Here is a 21,718-nt window from a genome sequence, read left to right on the forward strand (position 1 = left end):
GGAACTAGATTGAAACGATATACAAACAAAATGTTGCTTTTATTTTTACAAGTTTAATTCCAGTAATGCTACTTTACTGAAATATAAGTTTAAAGGTTCTTATAACAGTTTTATGAAACTAGAAAAAATTATTTTGTAATAGCTATATAATAAAAACAATAACTGAATTTTTAAACAAAATAATTACAAGAGTGATATAAATCATAGCTTTATTGTGTATTCTGAATACTTATTTGTCAAAGTACATTTCATTTCCAACACATATGAAATTATATTATGTGGTTATATGTATATGATTATATACAGACATGTAGCTTAAAAAATATCTTTTATAATCATCTGATATGCTGATTGCCTTAGAGTATTGATTATTGCATAATAAATTGAATGAAGTTCACAAAATGTTTTTTCGCTCAAATTGATTATTTCAGAAAGGGCATAAGTCTCATTACTATTTATTTCATTCATAAATGAACTAAATTTTACAAGAATTTTTATGACTAATCTAGCCACAAGTAGCATCATTACCTCACCTTAAATTACGCTTCATTTCAACACTGAAATTAATAAAAAATTTAAAAAAAAGGACTTATGTCCTTTCTGCAATCAATAACCTGAAAGGCTAGTTTAGAATGATGAAAATATAAATCAAGTGAAACAGATTTGTTTCAAACCAGGGCCATGACCAGACTTTTGTTTCGAAGGGGGTTTTACCAAACATTCTTTGATATATTTGTATGGTCTATAAAATTTGGTTTCATGTGTATTCTATTGATTTTTGTTACAATAGATTATCTAAATGGAAGGAGGGGATGTTCTTATAAAACACCATATGGTTATATAATAAATGAATTTCTCGATAACTACCATAAACTACCATAAACACATGTACAATTTTTCAGTCATACTAATTTCATTTCACAAATAAAATTGAATAATAACAATATTATTCTGGTCACTAAAAAATAAATAATAGAAAGCATTTCTTTGGATGAAAAATTTCAGGGGGGGGGGGGGGCGGGTTGAACCCTATAAACCATCCCCTTGTATATGCCCCTGTTTCAAACTGAATTATGATAATTTAAAATAATATAACAAAGTGAAAAAAAAATTAGTGAAATCCATATGCATAAATTCATTATCTTAAGAAAATGCATCTTGTACTTTCCTCTTTCTCTTGTCTTATTTTTATAAAATAATAAAGTCTGGTGGAAAAAAAAAAAAAAAAAAAAAAAACAATAATAATAATAATAATAACTAACAAAATGAGAGAGTTTCCCATGCGTATAAAACCACTCATATTCATCAAATACATCTTCCACTAAAATCTTTTTCATTGTTTTCAATAGATTTGACCGTAAATCTTGATGAACTTCAGAATTTCACTAATAAGAGATTGGAATTCACATGGTAATAATCTGTCATATCTGTTTAACATTTGTTTTACTGTCCCAAAATCCCGGTCGAAAAGGACAAACAAAAGTACTCTGAGATTAAAGTCATGAGCTATCTTGTTAGCTTTCTTCAGTGTTATTTCTAGGAAAAGTCTCCTGCAGTGTTGTTTTTGCTTTGACCAGGGTATACCTCACTGAAAGCATAGTTTTTTTACAGTTCCTAGAGTGATGTCAATAAAATCCGTAAGAAATTAGCAAATTTCATTCGGATACTTTTCTCATTTATTTCTTTCCAGGTCGTGATTTCAAGTCCTCCCCTCCTTTGACCCCCCTAACTGATGGACCTACCATTACTGTAATACTAGATTAAAGAAGTTATTTTACTTCATTATTCCGAAAAATCTAGTGTTCTTCTATGATCTTGCCATATATTCACATTGTCTTACGATTCCTTCATATGCGTTTTGTGCAGAAAGGGCAAAAGTTCGGGACTAAACGAAAAATGTGGTCCCTAAATAAAGTGCTTTGTTATACAAGAATTGACTTCCCTTCTACACTAGTCAGTTTCTCTACATACAAATATGGTAAAACCACAGCTAACTCAATTTTGCAAAGAAATGGGACCTATGCCCTTTCTGAAATAATAGATTCACTTGTGTTTGGAGATACAAATAAAGTTTTATCAATAAAGTTTATTTCATTGTCAATGGAAGGTGCTGCAACTTTGTCACCTGAGAGATTTTGCTCTTGTACAGAAACCACGAAAGAGAGTAAAGCAGAACATTTTCAAACTTTAGGAAGAGAGAAAAGATCAATAAACAACATATTGATATTTTGCAAAATATAAAACTGTGCAAATTTTGAATTAAAAGGAATAGGAATGAATCGGGATTTCATGAAAAACGACGCAAAAATGCAAAAGATGTATGAGCGAGAGTCGTTTTAACCACTGGTTTTCAACCTTTTTTTATCAGCGGGTCATATCTTATATTAAAATGAATTTCACGGGCCAGAACAAATATAAAATTTATTAATAGTATTTAATTTTTTTTACATAGCATGGGAAAAGAAGGAAAATAAAAGATAATTACAAAACAAAAATTGCTGTCATTACTTCATGCTTATTTTATTGATACGAACTTTGTATCATTTTTTCAAAAACCAATTTATGACTACTTGATTTCAAATTCGCAACAATCATTCATGAGGGAGGAGATAATCAGTAGTTTTGGAGGGGTTCAGGATTTATTTTTAGTTTCCTAACATCGAACACAACCACAGTATCAGCTTTGCGGGACACCTATGGCCCACTGTCTGTAGGTTGAGAACAAATGATGCTTACTTTACATTTATTCTTTTATTAAGACATTCATACACAAAAAAGTATACATGAAATTAGATGAATATAAATACCATTTTAAGAAAATTCTCTCTGATTATAACAATCATTTCATTATCATTTCAGAATAACATAGAAAAAGTTTATTTTACTTATGCATTTCATAATTTTTACTCTTCATACTTTACCTTCATCTGCATGCAAAGATGTAATAGTTTGTATTCCTTGTTGGAGCTGTTTTAAACAGGGCTTTACACTTTTAACCTATTGAGAACAAAGAAACTTAAATAAATAAATAAATAAAATGAAAAAATAATACACACAAACACAATCTTTACTTATAATAAAACTGAAAGTTTGTGTCTCTGGATGTCTGTTACGTGCATAGCGCCTAGATCGTTCGGCCGATTTTCATGAAATTTGGCACAATATTAGTTTGTAGCATAGGGGTGAGCATTTCAAACAGATTTTTTTTAAAATTCGATTTTGTTCTTTTTTCTATTCCAGTTTCAAGCCCATTTTTCACATAAATTTGATAAAATGGGGGAGAAATATTTTTTACATTTTTAAGTTTTAGATCATTTGAAAGCTTGGAATTTTCTGCTTAATCTGAAGCATTTTTGAAGTTTTTACGAGCATTCAGAGAGCTGCAGGAATTGTTTAAGAAAACCAAACTCCAAGGCTTACCTTAAGCATGCCAAACGATTCTAAATGATTTACTTCGATAAGATAAATGGAATGTATTTTCAAAACAGAAATTATTTATGTTATATATTAGGTATATATTAGGTATGTTACCATGGTGACATCTTTTACGCTTTATTTTGTTACATTTTTTAAAATTTAATTTTTTAAAAATGCACTTATTCTTTCAATCCAAACATTTTAATTTTATTGAAAAGGATTTAAAATAAAATATTTTAACTCTAAAAAAAAGTTAGTTTATAGAATTACATTTTTAAAATTATTAAATTCAAATTATTATATATTTAAATGATTAAAATTTTGCTATTACAACTTTCTATTGTGTTTAATTTTGGAAAAATGTCTTATTTTGGGTGTTAAGCAAGGAAGGGAAACTTCCTTAGCCTTTAAAAATATTTCAAAGGCAGGTTTATGTTAAACTACGTGCTAAGTTTTTAAATCTGCCAAAAAATATGAAAAGATGTTGGGGCGGGGGGGGGGGGGGGGAATAAATGCGTAGTAGACGTTAACTGCAAACATACAGGCAAATCAAATGACCTTTTAATTTTCTGCTATGGGCAAAGCCGTGAGGGTACCGCTAGTTATTAAATAAAACATAAAGTTAAAGAACATTAGGCAGGGGACATTAGATGGGACATTAGAACATTAAATAGGATTGCAAAATACTTCTTATGGGGTTGCGACATTATTCCTACATTTTAAAACAGATATTACTAAGTATAGTAGAGTCTTGAAAATCCAAAGTAATTGGAACTCACACTACCTTGGATTTTGGAAAACAATGATCATCTAAAACATTCTTAGCAGTTGAAATTTTCAACGTCTGCACGATATAAAGATGTGCACCTCTCATTTCCATGTACAATGAGGAGGATGAATTATCTTCATGAAAAATTTATCATGAATATTTCAGGATAAACTTCCATTTTAACTATCCCAAAATGCATTTTGATTTTTGATTAGTGTTTGTTCTTCACATCTGAAAGTATTTTGATGTGAAAACTTGTAAACAAAAAAAAAAAAAAAAAAAAAAAACTTTCATTTCCAAATCTATTTGTATCAGTAGCGTGATGAAATTTGTATGTACGTGCTGTGCATTAAAGATGAGTTCGAGCTCATTTTTGAAAGCCCGAACCCAGTTGATATTGTCTGGTGGCAAAATCCGAGTCTGCCCGAGTCTGAACGAAATTATCTAGACCGAAATGATTTATTGAAATATTAATCTCAGCTGTTGTTTTACATCAACTTAATATGGGTACTAATATTGCAACTGCAATGATCCACACAAATGAATATATAGGTTGGGGGAGGGGGAGGGCACATGGGATCGCGGGTTGCTTAGTTGGTAAAAAGGGGGTCGTGAACTGAAAAAGATTGGGAATCGATAATACAGGGCAGTACTGATGCTGATTTTATGATTGGCATCCAATTCATTTGTATTAAATTATTTTTTCTTCCTTTCATTTTTACATTTGACGAACTGACAGATATAATGATACATATGACTCTTGTTTATAGTGATAATATCATGAGCTTGATCTGTTATACTTAAAAGATGTCGCATAAGTCAATAGTTGTGTATAGTACAACCATTGTCTTGAAAACTAGGTAACACTATGGAAACATATTTAAGGGGTCTAAGGACCCCTAACCTTCAAAATATTCAACTTTCTGGAAAAAATATATGTTATGAACAATTTAATTCTGAACAATTTGATACCTTATTTATTACCATAAGCAAATAAGTTTTCAGATTACTGTAAAAATACGTAAATTTTCCCCATAGAGATTTATGTTAACAGCAGCTGTTTAAGTCGCTTTTCCTCAGGTGCCGGTTTCTCATTTTGTATGCATAATATCTTAGAAAGTTTCTTGTGCATTTCCGTGAAACTTTTCACGCATGTTTGTCTGATTTACTTTTATGATCGGAACCTAAATTTTAACCAAAAATAAAAGTTAATATTTAAAGAAAATTATTTTCATCCAAAATTTTAATATTAACTTATAAAATTTCAATAAATAAATAAATAAATAAATAAAATAAAATAAAATAAAAATAAATAAATAAATTTAGGTTCATATCATAAAAGTAAAACAGACAAACATGCATTAAAAGTTTTACGGAAATATATAAGACATTTTCTGAGATATCACGCATGCAAAACAAGAAACCTGAGAAAAAGAGGCTTAAACAGCTGCTGTTAACATAAATCTCTATGAGGAAAATATACGCATTTTTTTTTTGATAACTTGAAAAGTTTTTTTGGGTGTGGTAAAAAAAAAAAAAAGGCATCAAATTGTTCAGAATAATTAAATTAGGCATAACATATATTTTTGCTAAAAAGTCGAACATTTTGAAGGTTAAGGGTCCTTAGACACCATAAGAGCATTTAAGCAAAAAGAGAAATTATTAAGAATGCAACAAGAGTCCATAATTTCCAGAAATTAAAGTGGGATAGTTACCAATAAACAAAAGCTTGCATGTATTTTACAAATTAATTTGTTGTGTTACACGATGTGTACCTTTTCATAGCAATCTGCTTAACATATCAGCATTAATCCGATCCTAAAAGCTTCTACTTATGAAGTTAAGTTGATTTACTCACAGTATAAAATTTATCTACAAATTTCTCATTCATTTTTTGTCTTTCAATTTAAAATGCTATGCATTTCTAGATAGATTAATTAAAAAGCACGATAAAATTTTTATTGCAAGATACTCATAGTATAACTCTTGTAATGAGCTTTGTTTACAACAGGGTTGCAACTGCAGCTCTGCAAAGAAGTAATTTTGCTCCACATTTCTGTCTGGTCTTTACTCTGACCAGGCTTACCGAAGATTTTTATAAAATTAAATTTATTTTTATTATATTTTGCTAGTTTATTAAACATGTAAATGTGAAAATGAAACCCTTTTACTCAAAGTATGACATAGTGTTTAAAGTTATAGGGTTAAAGTGTTATTAATTTCAAACTAATTATTCTTATGCTAGTGCTTAAAATTATTATAAAAGCACAAAAACATTGAATTTTATACAAAATTCCAAGCTACTCCGCAAAATTTCAAAATGCTTCTCAACAAAATGCTTCTCTTCAAATCAAAACAGAAGCTCTTCAAATTGTTTCTCCAAGGTTGGCAATACTGGTTTACACAGTTTTTTTTTAAATGCATTAATTTTTTCAACTCAAAAATACTGAATACAAAACAGCAATATTCCATACACTTCATCAAACTTCAAAACGAAGCCATACAAAATAACATCTTACCTGCCCAGCAGTTAAATAATGACAAACTTGCAAAACAAGAAAGAAAACTTTCAATGCCTCCTTTTGAGCTGTGCTCCCCTGCCAAGCTTCTACTAACTGCCCAGCTAGTGTGAGCACCTGATGTACTTCTTGGAGTTTTCGATCAATCATCAATAACTAGAAAATGAAATAATTTTAATTGCAAAGCAATTGCAATTAAACTAATAAACAAAGTATGGTCTTCATTCTTAAAAAAGAACCCTCTTGCTATTTATTTATTTAACTAGAAAATCGCCTGTCAAGACATGGCGGCTGAAAATTGCTTCTACATTTAAACGAAGCAAATTACCTATTTGATGACATTTTGATAGTTGAAATTTTAAGCTTAACCCCAGTGGATTAACCCTGAATTCCAGTAGACGACTTTCATTGTTGACCATTTATAAGTTTCTTTATCCTCCTAAAATGACAGTCTTACCAGTAAAACAGTTAAGTTACCAGACCCAGTTCAGCCTACTCACAATAAAGTCTTTCCCTGTATTTTGAACATTATCAAAACATATTATTGAATTATCATACTGTGGGGGGAGTTTCATTGTTGATGACATCAGGAGCGTTATTGGTCATTGGCTATTATATATATGAGAATAACAGGGTTCATACTCAATTTGGAAAAAAAATTTCCATGACTTTTCCAAGACTTTTTCATGACTTCATAAAAATATTCATGACCTTGTTACATGAAGAGAATAATACTATTAATTGCCAAACTTGCCAATTTTCGGAAATGGGATTTCGAAAAACTTTTATGTGAGTGCCACTACCTTATTGGAGGTTACTCATTGGAGGGCACTTACTTGTGACTGAAAAAATATCAGTGCACTGCAGAAACTAATAAATTATTCTTATTTGTCTTCATCATATCAATTCAAGTAAAGTAAAAATGCAATACACTGATGTTTAAGTGTCTAACAAATATTTAATAAATAGGGCAGAATAGTAATGAATGGGACAAAAATTGAATAGGTCATTACTAAGTTACCAATAATAAATTTGCTCATATTCATACTACTCATCCCCAATGTAACTGAACAATATACTATAGTCGTTCATTAAAGTAAAGCCACGTTTTTCAGTTTTTTCATTTTTCTAAATCAGATATTTCAGCTGGCCACAAGGGGATCAGTTTTATGATCTGTATGTTGGGCACCACTGTTTTAGAGTATTAGAATTCCCCTATTTCTATGTTCTATTGCCTGACTAAAATCTTAACTTTCTAAAGCCTCCAACATATTAAGATAAACTCTGGTAAATTTAATAATGAATTTTTTACAAGTAATTGAAACAAACTCAGGTGCAATTGAATTACACTTTTTGAGGGGGCGTGGCAAAATCAAGAAAGTGCAAGTCCACTACTACAGAATGTAAAATATAAAAAGTGCAGAAAATAATGGTGAATTCAAAATTAGTGATGTCCTAATAGTAAAATCACATTCCAAAAAAAAAAAGGCGAGCGACCTGTTACAAAAGCGGATGAAATTGGATTCCAAAATTCGGACTTGTTTCTGAGACTGTTCAAATTACATGCAATAGTACTAAACCACTCAATATTTCTAGTGTTCTTTTAGATATTGTTACTTTCTTACTACTCAAGACATTTTTTCATGACTTTAAATAAATTTCTATGACTTTTAATGAAAATATTAATTTTCCATGACTTTTCCAGGTCTGAAATTTGTTTATTTTTTTCCATGACTTTCCAGGATTTCGATGACCCATGCGAATTCTGGAATAAGCTAATTTTACAGAAAATTCTGGAGAGCATATATAAACTTGTTAATTTCAAATTAGTAGAATTATGCATGACAAATAAGCTTGGTAAGAGGCAACTTTCCCACATATAGGCTTTACATATTTCTTATTTTCATTTTTTCACTCCACCCTACTAAACATGTTTGTCTAGAGCAAGTTACAAGGAAAGCGTTCACAGTTTTTATTTGTCTTTTGTGCATTACACCAAAAAATTTGTTTTACACAAATGTTGTTTCTGAAAATTGTATGAATTTTACAATTTCATACTTATATGGATTATTAAAGCTTTTTTTTTGCGTTTGAATGGGGGGGGGGGGGGGTACACCACAAATTACTGCTCCGGGTGTCACTCATGCTGGGTATGCCACTGGTGTATCCATTATTATTTCTTTGTTCTTTTTTTAAACACATTTGGATGTGATAATATTGACAAGTAACAGCTTGAATTACTTTTTTACTATGGTAATATACCAAAAATTTTAATCATTGTGACAAAAATACTGATTTGTTCACCAGTTGTTGAATGTTTAAATGTTAACTATTAGGTTGCCGAATGGTAAAGTATTCAGAAGAACCAAATATATTCGGTTTGTCTGCCGAATATGTGACATACCGAATACCAACCAATATTCGGGGCATCTCTAGCACCAATCAATGACTTACTCCTTTTGAAATCAATATATATGAAAAGTACATACCATTCCTTTACTCAGAAGAAAAAGTATTCGTGTGTACTGTGCTCCAGATATATGAGCATATTCCGCTCCCACTCCAAGCACATTACAAGCTGCAGCATACTCTTTTTCACTTGCATGAAGGTGCTGTTCAAAGTATGAGACAACAAAGATTTACAATCAACCTGATGAAAAATGATAGGTAGTTCTTTTGAACAAAATTTTTAAGTACATACCGCAAGTTGAAACAATAGACGACAGTGCCAAAATGCTGATTGCTGAGAGATTTCAACAGCCTTTCCTAGCACTTGTTTTGCCATTTGCATCTGGTTCTAAAATTGTGAATAAAGAAACAAAAAACTAATTAATACCACAAGAAACAACTTTGAATAAAACAAAGGAAATTCAGGGCTAATTTCCCTCAGAATTTCAGAATAGATTAAAAAATATCCACTTGCGTAAAAAAAAAATGTTAGTGCATAAAGACCCACTTTTTCTTTTAAACAAATTTTATTTTGCTACAATTGCTTTTTTTTTTGTTCTCATTTTTTGGTTTATAGTTCCACATCATGAGTGTTTGTCCCAGAACTTAATTGACAGATAATCAAGTTTGCCACAATATTACACATTGTACAAGCCCATCAATGCACTCTAATAAAAACGTATTTATTCAAAAAAATACATTTCTATTTTTGTGCAATGTACTCTGTATTGCATATTATTAAAAAAATAACCAGAAATATTGTAAACCAGTAGCATTTGCTAGAGATTGTGCAGTTGCAGTAAGATGCTAAACCAAGCATCAATGACATGAGTCCTCATTAAAGAAACAAAAAAAGTCAAAACATTTTTATTAAATGTTGCCATTTATTTCTCATGAGGTGGTAACTTTTAGAACTATTACTTTAGGATAAAAAAGTATTATTTTTCTTAAATTACTATTTGGACTTAGTGAGAGACTCTTAAAGGGCCATTTCATGGTATTTTTGACATTTATGTAGAGTCTGTAACGTGACCTTTTTTGGCCATTACTTTTTAATATACTGTTTGACTAGCACATTATTTTATTTTGAGCTTTTCCTACCAACATACCAACTCATATTAAAATAATTTTCAAATCAAACAGTAAATTAAAAAGTTACAGCAAAAAAAGGTAATGTTACACTCTAGATAAATGTCTCAAAAACACCGTGAAATGACCCTAAAACTTTAGAAGATCATTGTCAGAAAATAAGAATCAGCTATACATTATTGCAAAGGCATTCAAGATTGAGGGACCACACTAAGAACAATGATATATTATCAATGACACCATAGTTTTGAGAAAATTTGCTCAAAAGCAAGCCCACTAATGTCATTAACATTGTGTTAATATTTCATTTATGTGATAAAAACTTCTAAAAAAATGTTTATTACATGTTTTTGCTTCATGTCAAAAAGTATACTTTAGATTACTTTTGATTTCCTTAGTTGTACAGTTAGTTTTCAGATATTATTTAAATTCTTGGAAAGTAATACTCCCTCCCTTTTAACAATCAGAAAATGCATGGAAAAAAAATTCAATTTTGTGACATTTTGAATTTAAATTATGTTTTTTTGCAATCAGGAGTATGTACATGTAGGCATGTGTGTTTGTGTGGGTACGATATGGTCGCAACCTGGAGACTGTTTTCGCTAGAGGAGCCAGGAACAGCATCGGGAGGAGCCGGTCGACAGTGGCGCTGCAGAGGGAGGCGGGGGAAAATAAAATCAGCGTAACGCCAAAGACAGTCAAGTGAGAACAATAAGCAATGTGATTGCTCAAAAATTGAGAACAATCCCAACCGTAATTAATTTAAGTTCTTAGGTTGTGGTTTGAACTAATCTGAATCAGATTCAGATGTTTTTAAGTTGATCTCCAGGTCAGAACTGTCAGAAGAATTGGACAATCTTTCTTGACTTGTAGTAGGTTGTTTGATTTTCAGGTGTACTATGCATTTGGAGTCTTTGATTCTTTTGGTATGATTCATCACAATTTAGAAGTTTCCAATTATAAGCTAAATAGGTAAGCTTAGCTGCTCTTTCCGATGTTAAATGATTCCTTTTTTTGTTATGCATCCAACTGAAAGTTCTTTCAGTAGCGGCAGATGAAACAGCAATAAAATAAATAACATCATAGTCTTAATAACTTCTCAGTTTATTCTACCAAACATCCCTCATGCTTCCTTTTTTTTTCATTTTGGATATGACTAACCTAGATTGTGATTTTGAAATCGTGAAGTTCATCATTGAATTGCTTATACTTCTACAATTATGACATCGAAAAGAAAGATTCTTTGGTTCACAATATGTTTCTTTCATAATTTCATCAAGTCTTTCAATAAAAAATATTATAAACTGTGTAATACATATGTATCAGTTTTACCAATTATTTCATATTTAGATTTTAAAAAAAAATTCCCATTCACTTTTGCATATTTTTGTAAAATACCCAGTTTTCGGATATTTACCCAGGCCTCAGGTAAATACCCAAAAAATATTTACCTATCCGCTGGGTATTTACCCAATCCACATTACTAGTTACAGTTGAAAAAAAAATTAAACATTTCATTCATTTATCTATTTACAACATGTAAAAAACCCCTCTTCTCATGAAACATGTCTTGTCTGGCACACTGAAACACACATAAAAATCTCAGAATAACATCTATTTTTAACAACAAACCTTTTTTTCATACAAATCAGCTACAACACTTGCTGCTTCAAATTTGACATCATCAAATCCAGTTATCTTATATTCATTAAGGAACAAATGCATTGAATTTCAACCTTCACTTGAATATTTAATTCTTCCCATTAATAAAATTCCACAAGGTAAATAAAATCTAGCTGCCAGAAGATGGCACTGGGCTATGCCTTATTTCAGGAGCTCAATTTAATGAAAGGGCAAAACGCAGAGGAAAATTGACTGGTGAAAGTAGGGTTGCAATAGAGAAAGCAGAGCTTGTACTTCTCACTTTTCATTTGTTAAATGCAGTTATTGCTGCATCTTGATCATTTCAATTTAAAAGAATCAAATAACACAACTATATTAGAAGTTAACATTATTCAAAATATTCTTCTGATGCTAAAAGTATTAAATATTAATCTTCAAAACTATGTGAGTCATTCTTCAAAATAAAAAATTATCATCAACAAACTTCAATCAGTAAACAATAAATTATTAAGAATTGAATTAGTTCACTCTAGATAATTACTGCAACCTCAATCAAGGCAGAGAGAAGCAAAGGAATGTGAGTGGACATTTTCAAGTTTTGAGTATAATGCCTCTAAAGATACGGTCCTAGGTAGGCTTTCATAGAATTTTTTTTTCTAAACCATGAATGCAGTATAACAGTACCTACCAGGGCTACTAGTACTATCTCTTGCCTCAATTGAATAAAATTATGAAGTTATAAATCAATCAATGTTGCAGACAGTAACTGTTGAATGGTTCGCTATGGTTTATTGAGAAATAACTGCCCAAAATGCAGGTTCAGATTATCTTTGATTACATGCATGCAACTGATATATATAAAAGAACACTGCTTCAAGTATTTACTCTTTTGAGTGATAATGAATCCTAGGTAAGCTTTCATAGAATTTTTTTTCTAAACCATGAATGCAGTATAACAGTATCTACCAGGGCTACTAGTACTATCTCTTGCCTCAATTGAATAAAATTATGAAGTTATAAATCAATCAATGTTGCAGACAGTAAATGTTGAATGGTTCGCTATGGTTTATTGAGAAATAACTGCCCAAAATGCAGGTTCAGATTATCTTCGATTACATGCATGCAACTGATATATATATATAAAAGAACACTGCTTCAAGTATTTACTCTTCTGAGTGATAATGAAACAATTTCAAACATTTATTAACTACAAATTTTAAAGAACAAAGTCAAAGCCCTACAATAAAAAACCACTTCAAAGTCAAATCAATAAAATTTGCAAATTTAGTCAATAATTATTTTAAAAATAAGATGACCAGAAAGCAAAGATGTCATTTGAAATCTATACTAATATTATAAAGAGAGAGGGCGGATTTTTGTGTGTTTATATGTTTGAGGTTATCTTTGGAACCACTGCACCGATTTGAAAAATTCCTTCACTATATGAAAGATGCTTTTTTACTGAGTAACATAGGCTATACTTCAAAAAAAAAAAAAAAAATCAATAAATACTTCTTTTTCATTCCAATTTAGGCCCAAATTTCACATAAATTGCCTATTGAAGGGATGAAAAATTACTTGCACATATTAATATTATGTATCGTTGAAAAGGATAGAATTTTCTGTGTTCTAAACAACTTGTTTCAATGCTCTAACTTAATTACGGCAGGAGTAGTTTGCGTTTTTAGCGCTAACTTTTTTAGGCTAAGCTGAAATTTAGGCACTACTTTCTTCATTAAATCTATTAATAAAAAGTGAAGGAATTGTCCCACAGGTCTCTTTTTGACACCATTGGAAAAAGCGAAATTTTTTAGTCCAGATCTCTTTCGACCTATGGTCGAAAAAATTAGCTTCTATCTTCAAAGGAAAAAAAGTTACAAGCATTTTTAAATCAATTTCAAAATATTTCATTTTGATTCAAGTTGGCAACTATTTTTTTGTGTTTCCACGGTTATGCTTTTTGAATCCATTGTTTATTTTCTTATTTTGCATTTAATTTCTCAAACTTATTTTATTTCATGTTTCCATGGTTACGCTTTCAAAATCCATCTTTCAGATTTTAATTTCTTAAAAGTATTTTAATATCTGTTGTCATTGTTTGGAAGGATAATTTTGCATGGTGTTTTTTTTTCTTTTATTTAAGCTTGATTGTTGAATATATGTCACTTGACACAATTTTTATTCTCAAGGTAGACGGGACAAAGCCGGGCAACGCAGCTCTTAATATATAAAGATTTGAAAGCTACTGTTAGTGTGATTGTATACTTTTTTGTTCGTTTGATGAAACATTTTTTTTGCCAAAGAAAAACATCCGCTTCACTTGCAAAAGGGCTGGGTTCCGGTAGCGCGGTCGCTTGGTGCGTTAGGCGCTGTGCAATCTAGGATTATTGTTTTAGGGGAACCGTTAATATAATTCATTGTTTTGGCAATTTGTTTTGAAAGAAAACAAACTTTTGTTTTGTTTTTATCCGAGCGAAATGTAAGACATTTTCTTTTTTTTTTTCTGACGCCGATTTTTGAATGCTCCATTGGGATGTTTTTTTTTTTCAATAGGCAGATCGATTATGATAGCATGGTTGCTGGGCAAGTTTTGCGATAAACAATAGAGTTGCGAAATTATTTTTACGTATGAAAGATATTGTTTGATGTTTTTTTGTTTATTTGGTGAAATATTTTAAATTGCAGTTAAAACCGCTTCATTCGCTAAATAGAGTTTTTAAACTAATTTAATGATTTGACAAAAAGTTTTAAATTCCAAAGAAACTTAGTTTTTTAATTTTTTTGAAAAGGTGTGTACGCATTTCATACAAAGAAAAATGATCATTTCACATTAGAGGGGGAGGTGGCGTCAATTTTTTTTACGCAACGGACTTCCATTAAATTTTTAGCACGGGCATCGCTGTGTGGGTACTGCTAGTTGTTAATAAATTTGATTAAAATTTGTTATCAGTACATCAGTTGAAATATTAGGATCACATTTTAAGCACTCATAAAAACAAAATTAAGGTAATAAACTATAAATACATATATAAAAAAAATTAAATTTTAACTCATCAAAAATAGGGAAATAAAAAATGGTACAGATGTGATATACCCCCCCCCCCCCCCCCCATTTGGCGACATCCGATTTTTTGCACAAAATTGAAATATTTTTCTCGCCAATGAGGCGATAAATTTTTAAGCATGGCATCCCTGGTGAAACTAACCTGTGGTTGGCAACGCAAAGGCAAACTTGTTCGAACTTGTTTACTTGGGTTCTTGGTTTTACGCAGGAGAGATACGTGTTGTTTTGTGCAATATACCTTACAGGAATGCTTATTTTGTGTTACTTTAGATTCAGTAGTTGTGTTTTGAAGTAAAAACATTAGAAAATGCCAGTTTCTTCAAACTTGAAGGTTAATTAAAAGTTAACTCCAACGTGGTGTGTATCTGTAACGCGCCATTGTCAGATGATGTTTTGTTTTGGACTGAGTGTGAGGATTTATACCATAAAAAGGTAAGTTCTTTATTTTAGAATTCACATAAAAATTCTCACTTCGGAAATTCTTTGTTTTTTACAAATCCTTGAGGGGTTCTTGTAGCTTTTAACTTTATTTTTACTGTATGTTAATTAATTTTACAAAAATAGTTCGGTTATTTTGTTCTAAAAGTTAATTCTTATCGATGCCACGAATTATTTAGACATTAACGTGCCTCCTTTAGGTGCTGAATTTTATGTTAACAATTGAAAGTTCTTTCGGTTGTACTCTTAAAAATGCTGAATTTTATTAATAAATCTGCACAATAATGGTGCATATTTCACACTTAAAACTGTGGCATTATTCTACACTGAACGGAAGGAGCCACCCTTGGGTGTACATACACATGAATATGCATAATATACATAAATATACATAATTGTGACCATACTCCGACTGTAATGTATATTAACAGTCGGAGGGATAACGGACCGAGCGAAGCGAAGTCCTGGCGAGCCAGAGGTCTCATAGTACTTTCGTAATGAGACCGAGGCAGGGCCGGCGAGCCGAGGTCTCATTACGAAAGTACTATGAGACCGAGGGCTCGTATCCCGGAGAAATGATGAAAAAAAAAATTAATGCAGTAATTTCGACTTGTAATTAATACAATAATTTATTTCATTGTATTTTAATATGTTTACAAAAAACCCCGGCCCTGTACATTTTTGAAGCATATATTCGTGATGTTTTTTGTTGTGCTTTTATGTTGTTTTTATATATATTGTGTTCTGAAGTGCTTTGATCATGTTTTTTATCTGATTTTTTCCTGTTGGCGCAAAAAAAGCATCGCTAAGAACGATGTATGACATATGTCGTCATACATCGATTTCTTGGCGACGCTTTCTTGGCGCCAACAGGAAAAAGTCGCCAAGGGTGGGGTATATCACATCAGTTCCTAAAAAATTAAACATGTATTTGGTAAAAGGCATATGATAAATGCATCCAAAAAGCAGCAAATTTAATAAATATATATCATTGAGTTATTCTTAAAAAAATAAGTTAAAATAGAGGTGAAAAATATTTGGTAGTTATTAGTGAAGATATTTGGATCAGGGACTTCTAATGTCAGGGAAAAAAAAAAAAAACATAAATCTTAAAATTTTCCAGAAAACAACCAAACTTCAACTGTTTTCAGTTTTCTTTTGACATGTTGCAGTTTTTCTTCTTTTACGCTCCAGTTTTGCATTTTTCACAATAAATGTGCACTATGCAGCTTCTTTGCTAGAAATGCAGTTATGTTTTATTTAACAATCCAGAATTCACTTCATATCAGATTTTTAATTGAGTATATTTGTTTGAACTTCACCATTGAAAGGATACACTTTGAGATAGAAACCACTGGAAAGGGAGTAAAAAGAAAACATTTAGAATAATTACAAAATGGATTAAAGCATTACATACATAACTTGATCAATATGAAGCAAGTATTTAATTGAACAAAATATTAACTTATTAAAAGGCTTCAAAAATACAAAAAAAAATAAAAAAATAAAAATAAAAAATAAAAAAAAATAAATAAATAAATAATAAAAAAAAATTAATAAAAATAAAATAAAATAAAAGTCATTAAACACTATTAAGTTAAATATTTACTTTTGCTATTAAGTTAAACATTTAGATTGGCTTTTTTGAGCCAAATTCGAGAAATTTGGCCTTTTTTGAAACCAGCTGCCTTGAAAAAAATCATCATCTGTCCTCTTGGCTTTTTTTGGATTTTGAATAATTTTAAACAATCTTTTGACAAAATATTAAGTTTTTTGGACTGAGATTAAAAAAAAAAATCTTCATAACTTCTTGAAAATTTATTTTATCTTCTTTAATTGTACTTCAGCTTGCTGTTATTATTTTGATGATGAATATTTTTGTCTTCCCGGAGAGAGTAATAGGCGATGGTTTTCGGTCCATGGAAAATTATTTCAAAATAATCAATCTGTTTCCAATCGCAGAATGCTGATCTTTGATCTTAATATGCAAATATTTTGTAAAGGTTTCATTCTCCCATAAACCGTGGCGCAGGCGCACTTTCTGAACGAGAATAAAAGCTTTTAAAGCAACAAGCCACAAAAAATTTCAAAGTCGGAGTCAGCGCCACATAGGCTCTCCCCCCCTCCCCTCCTGCTGTTTACTTAAATATTATTAGAAATATATTAGTTCTTTCAAAAACAACTCACCCAACACGTTTTTGGATTCTGCAATGGAATATTTTGCTGCTAATGAACAAAGAATTGAATTCATTAACAAATGAACTATCAAACTTAATGCAATTACTTGCTTTTAAAAACTCTAAACTTGGTTGTATTTTAGTAGTATTTTATAATGTTGCATATTTTTGAGCTCCACCCCAGTTTCAGCCTTTATTTTTTTCTTAACGTGTTGCTAATATATATTTCTAATGTATTTTTGAAAGAAAGTTTTTGTATTACAAGTTTGTTTCTGCTACATAACAAAATGTTCGATTCAACATGACATTTACTAGAAATTACACGCTTCACTCAGAAAACAGATAAACTACAAACAAATATTATAAAGCATAAACAATAATATGAAGACAATTGGACATAACAGCTGCTTGGGCCATCGCCACCACAGGTGCATGCTATTCCCAGGCCGTGATTTCTGTAAGGGACAAGTGGGACACCTCCAGGACCCCCAAATCTTGCCATAAAAAGCAGTTTTTGTACCAAGTTTGTAAACTATATTCTACAATTTAGTATGAATTTGTTTCCAAATATGCTACCTGCAGCATCTCGTGAGGCTGCTATTTATCGATTACATTCAAAAATTGTCGTTCTGTTTATACTAACACTGTTACACTCCTCACGTATGTATTTCATTCATATATATTTGAGTGAATACATTTACAATATTACGATATAAAATGTCAAGGGTGGCTCTGATATTTCTTTTCTCTAGGGACCCAAAAAGTCGAAATAAGGTCGATTTTTTCACAAGAATGAAATTCATACTTGCAGAATAATTAAAAAAAAATATTAAACACTTGTCTAAAACGCCACTTGGTATGCACAGCATTAGTATCATGATTGTACAGTGATTATTATTGGCATTTTAAACGTTCAGTTATAACTTTTGTTTTGCTAAAAATATGTTTCTAAGTTTTGATAGCAAGTATCTTTTGAAATATTTTCACATGGCAAAATATAACTTTTATTTTGAATCAATATTAATCTATAGCACAGACATAGTTCCAAGGTATAAACGAAAATAAGTGGGAGGAAAAAAAGTTAATGTATAGTTTCCACTCAGATAAAATGTCGATACTCTTTTCACTTATGCAAAGAGTAAACATCAGAGATCGTTTTACAAACAAAACATAAATTCAAAGAGAGAAATTTACACGAAATTGTAAAAAAAAAATCAAATTTTGAAGAATTTAAATGCTTTATTCGTACCGCTTTTTCCAAATGAGATTGGGCAAGATCTGTATTCTTTGTATGTTGAAGAAGTATATTTCCAAGTTGTAAATTTGTCCGAGCTTCAGCTTTAGGTGGTGGTTTCAAATTAAAAATTGCAATTAAACACTGTATACAGTTTGGAATGTTCGGAGGATTCATAGTACGAAATTCTTCAGCCAATGCAAGTAACGCCAAATAACAAGCATCTTGCGTTGAAGATGCCATTATTAGATTGATGTCAACAATCTAATACAATTTTTACAACTAAAAATGTTTAATAGGACACAGCATCCACATTTTTGACGTTTTGGATTTTTCAGGGCTTCAACATCAACAATTCAACTGGCAACTTATGCGTATGCAGTTGTAGTTGAAGTTCTTGAAACAAGGAGGACGATGAATTTGCATGCTATTAGAAGTATTTTAAAAATGAATTTAATATCTCTTACACTTAAAAGAAATATTTTGGATAAGTTAGAATCCCTTCCATCCAATAGAAGTGCTGTTACCTTCAACATTTAAAAAGTGATAAACATGTATTTTTGCATAAAATGGGGAGGAAAAGCTTGGCTTCAATATTTCTCTTCACTTTCGTGAGCGTATAGAGGCTAATGTAGTGTAATATTTTTTATTAGGTAAGCTAACGTTTAACATCATGAATAGCTTTAAAAAAGCTGGCGTACTAATATTGCTTGGTGTTAAGGACTGTATATCCGGAATAGCAACATTGAAACATTTTTGGTCCGATGAAAAACACTCCAAAAAGGAAAGAAATACTCCGAAATCAAAAAAGAAGCCAGATGAACATGATGGCGTGTTTGATGTGCTGATGAAATGTTTTGTTTTTGGTGCGTTGTTTTACTCTTCCATCAAGTTTTACGAAAAAATGATGCTTGAATATGGATTGCAGTATTTGGAGTCAGTAGTTGAATTTGATTATGTAGCTGGCATTAGATTTCTTTATTACATCTTAAATTGTATACTGTTTTTCTCGTGGATCCTACCCTTATTTATTGTGAGCAGATTGTTAAACTATGCATGGTATCAAGAGATAGCTGATCTAACATTTGAAAGTACAAAAGGGAAGAAAAACACCAGCTTCGGGTTCAGTTTTTCATTGGCTGATCAATTTACCAGCATTTTCATACAAGTATTTTTCCTTGCCCAAGGATATGCCATTATAAGCATGCCTATACCATTTGCAGTTAAGCAATTACTGTCTGTATTGCATCTCTCCATCTTGTATTCCTTGTATGCTTTTGAATATAAATGGGTACAAGAAGGTTTGCCACTTAATAAGCGACTTTCATACATTGAGAAGAGATGGCCGTACTTTATTGGATTTGGATTGCCGTTGGCTATTTTGACATCTTGCGTCAGTACATACTTGGAAAGCATAATTGTCTTTTCTACATTTTTTCCTATGTACGTGTTCAGCAGCACTGTTGTTTTGGACAGTAAAATAGAGAAATATTGTAAGACAATGCCTATTTTCAAACTATCTGAGTTAACTACTGAATTTATTATTAAGTATGTGCTACCTATTTTTTTTAGCTTCTGAACAGCAAATTCTTTGGCAATTTAGTACTGAAATTGTATATATGTTTTCTCATTTAAGTATCTCAATTCATTCTGTGATATAAGTCATTGTATGCTCATTTATTAAGAATGTGTCAACTAATAATTAGACAATAAAGCCTTGAAATAATAATCTTCTTGCAAACATACAATTCATTGGAGAGCCTATTGAATGAAAGCCTGTTTATAATGAAGTTAACACATTTTTGTGACCCCTAACTTTAAAAACAGTTCTTGAACTTGAATATGTCAGGGATCTCCACCTGGAGGGGGGGGGGTCATGGCACAGACTGCGCCATTGAAATTGTTAGGGGAGCTGTTTTAAGGCATGTTTTCCTCTTTTATGGGGGGGGGGGGGGGGCACCCTGAATATATATATAATGATTTTGTAAAAAAAAATCTTCAGAATGTTTAACTTGTTTGTTATGTATTTATTTAATTAAACCTGATAAAGATTTTTACAAAATCTAACAGTGGTGTCATTGCGTTACCGTCCAAACACAAGGCCATAGTGCTGAAATATGATGCCACTCAATCGAGGCAATCCGATTTTGTTGCCACTTAATATTGGCTCATTTTAATTAAACTTTTTATTGTTGAGAAATAAGTTGCTTTTATTGAATTGAAAAAAAAAAAAGAGATTCATTACTGAAAATTAGAGACGTACCGAGTAGCACTTTGGCCGAGTACTGAGTTACCGAGTTCCAATTATGTTTTAAGAAATACCATTATTTAAAAGGTTTTGTTTAAGTCAATAATTTTACAAATAAGTTATTTTTTAAACTAATACAAAAAAGGTACAAAAATAAATACATAAAAGGTACGATTAATCAAGTTGGAGTTAAAACAAATCATATCAATCTATACTTCTAGTCCGGCAAACTTAAATAATTTTTAGAAGCAAATAAAACAACATTAAAAGCACAAATGTGCAAGAGCACTGCAGACACGTATTTCTGTATTACAAGGAACATCTTTTTCAGTGCATAAAATGCTAATGAATGTAAAAAAATCAGATATTTGTCCGATGTCTTTAAATCCATAAGCTCACATTTTGGGCCATTGAAAAAAAGCATTCCTTGTAATGACAAAACACGTGTTTGTTCCTACACATTTGTGCTTTTAACATTGTTTTATTTTTTAAGAAAAGGTATTTTTATGCTTCAGAAATCCATTTAATAATATAAACATTTCATCTTTTCTGTACTTACCTTTTTTGCCCCATTTTTAACAAATAAGTTTCATCAACTTTGGGGCATTAAAATATAAGATTTACTCCATTGAAGCATAACAAACTTCATTATTCTCAAAATTTGAGTTTTACTTGTAAATTTGAATTGTAAA

General features: G+C 30.8%; 2 protein-coding genes across 2 annotated transcripts in view; one reads left to right on the top strand and one right to left on the bottom strand.

The window, feature by feature from the left end:
- LOC129220449 (MAU2 chromatid cohesion factor homolog) overlaps positions 1–19,105 on the bottom strand; it is a 48,965-nt gene extending 29,860 nt beyond the window's left edge. The window contains exons 1-7 of the mRNA XM_054854868.1: positions 18,794–19,105; positions 16,704–16,721; positions 11,875–11,940; positions 9,407–9,502; positions 9,195–9,317; positions 6,706–6,861; positions 2,922–2,997 (exon numbers count right to left, since the gene is read on the bottom strand). Of these exons, the coding sequence (XP_054710843.1) occupies positions 2,922–2,997; positions 6,706–6,861; positions 9,195–9,317; positions 9,407–9,502; positions 11,875–11,940; positions 16,704–16,721; positions 18,794–19,021 (763 nt within the window). The 5' untranslated portion in view covers positions 19,022–19,105. The remainder of the gene's footprint in view (positions 1–2,921; positions 2,998–6,705; positions 6,862–9,194; positions 9,318–9,406; positions 9,503–11,874; positions 11,941–16,703; positions 16,722–18,793) is intronic.
- Positions 19,106–19,408: 303 nt separating this feature from the next.
- LOC129220367 (etoposide-induced protein 2.4 homolog) lies at positions 19,409–20,623 on the top strand. The gene has a single exon (XM_054854774.1). The coding sequence runs from the start codon at positions 19,452–19,454 to the stop codon at positions 20,355–20,357; it is 906 nt and encodes a 301-aa protein (XP_054710749.1). The 5' UTR covers positions 19,409–19,451; the 3' UTR covers positions 20,358–20,623.
- Positions 20,624–21,718: the final 1,095 nt, after the last annotated feature.

This window comes from Uloborus diversus, chromosome 4 (genome assembly GCF_026930045.1).
Source record: "Uloborus diversus isolate 005 chromosome 4, Udiv.v.3.1, whole genome shotgun sequence".
NCBI classification, from domain to species: Eukaryota; Metazoa; Arthropoda; class Arachnida; order Araneae; family Uloboridae; genus Uloborus; species Uloborus diversus.

Bases quoted from the DNA above. Each gene is read 5' to 3' on its own strand.
- LOC129220367 (XM_054854774.1), top strand. From the start codon at position 19,452: ATGAATAGCTTTAAAAAAGCTGGCGTACTAATATTGCTTGGTGTTAAG.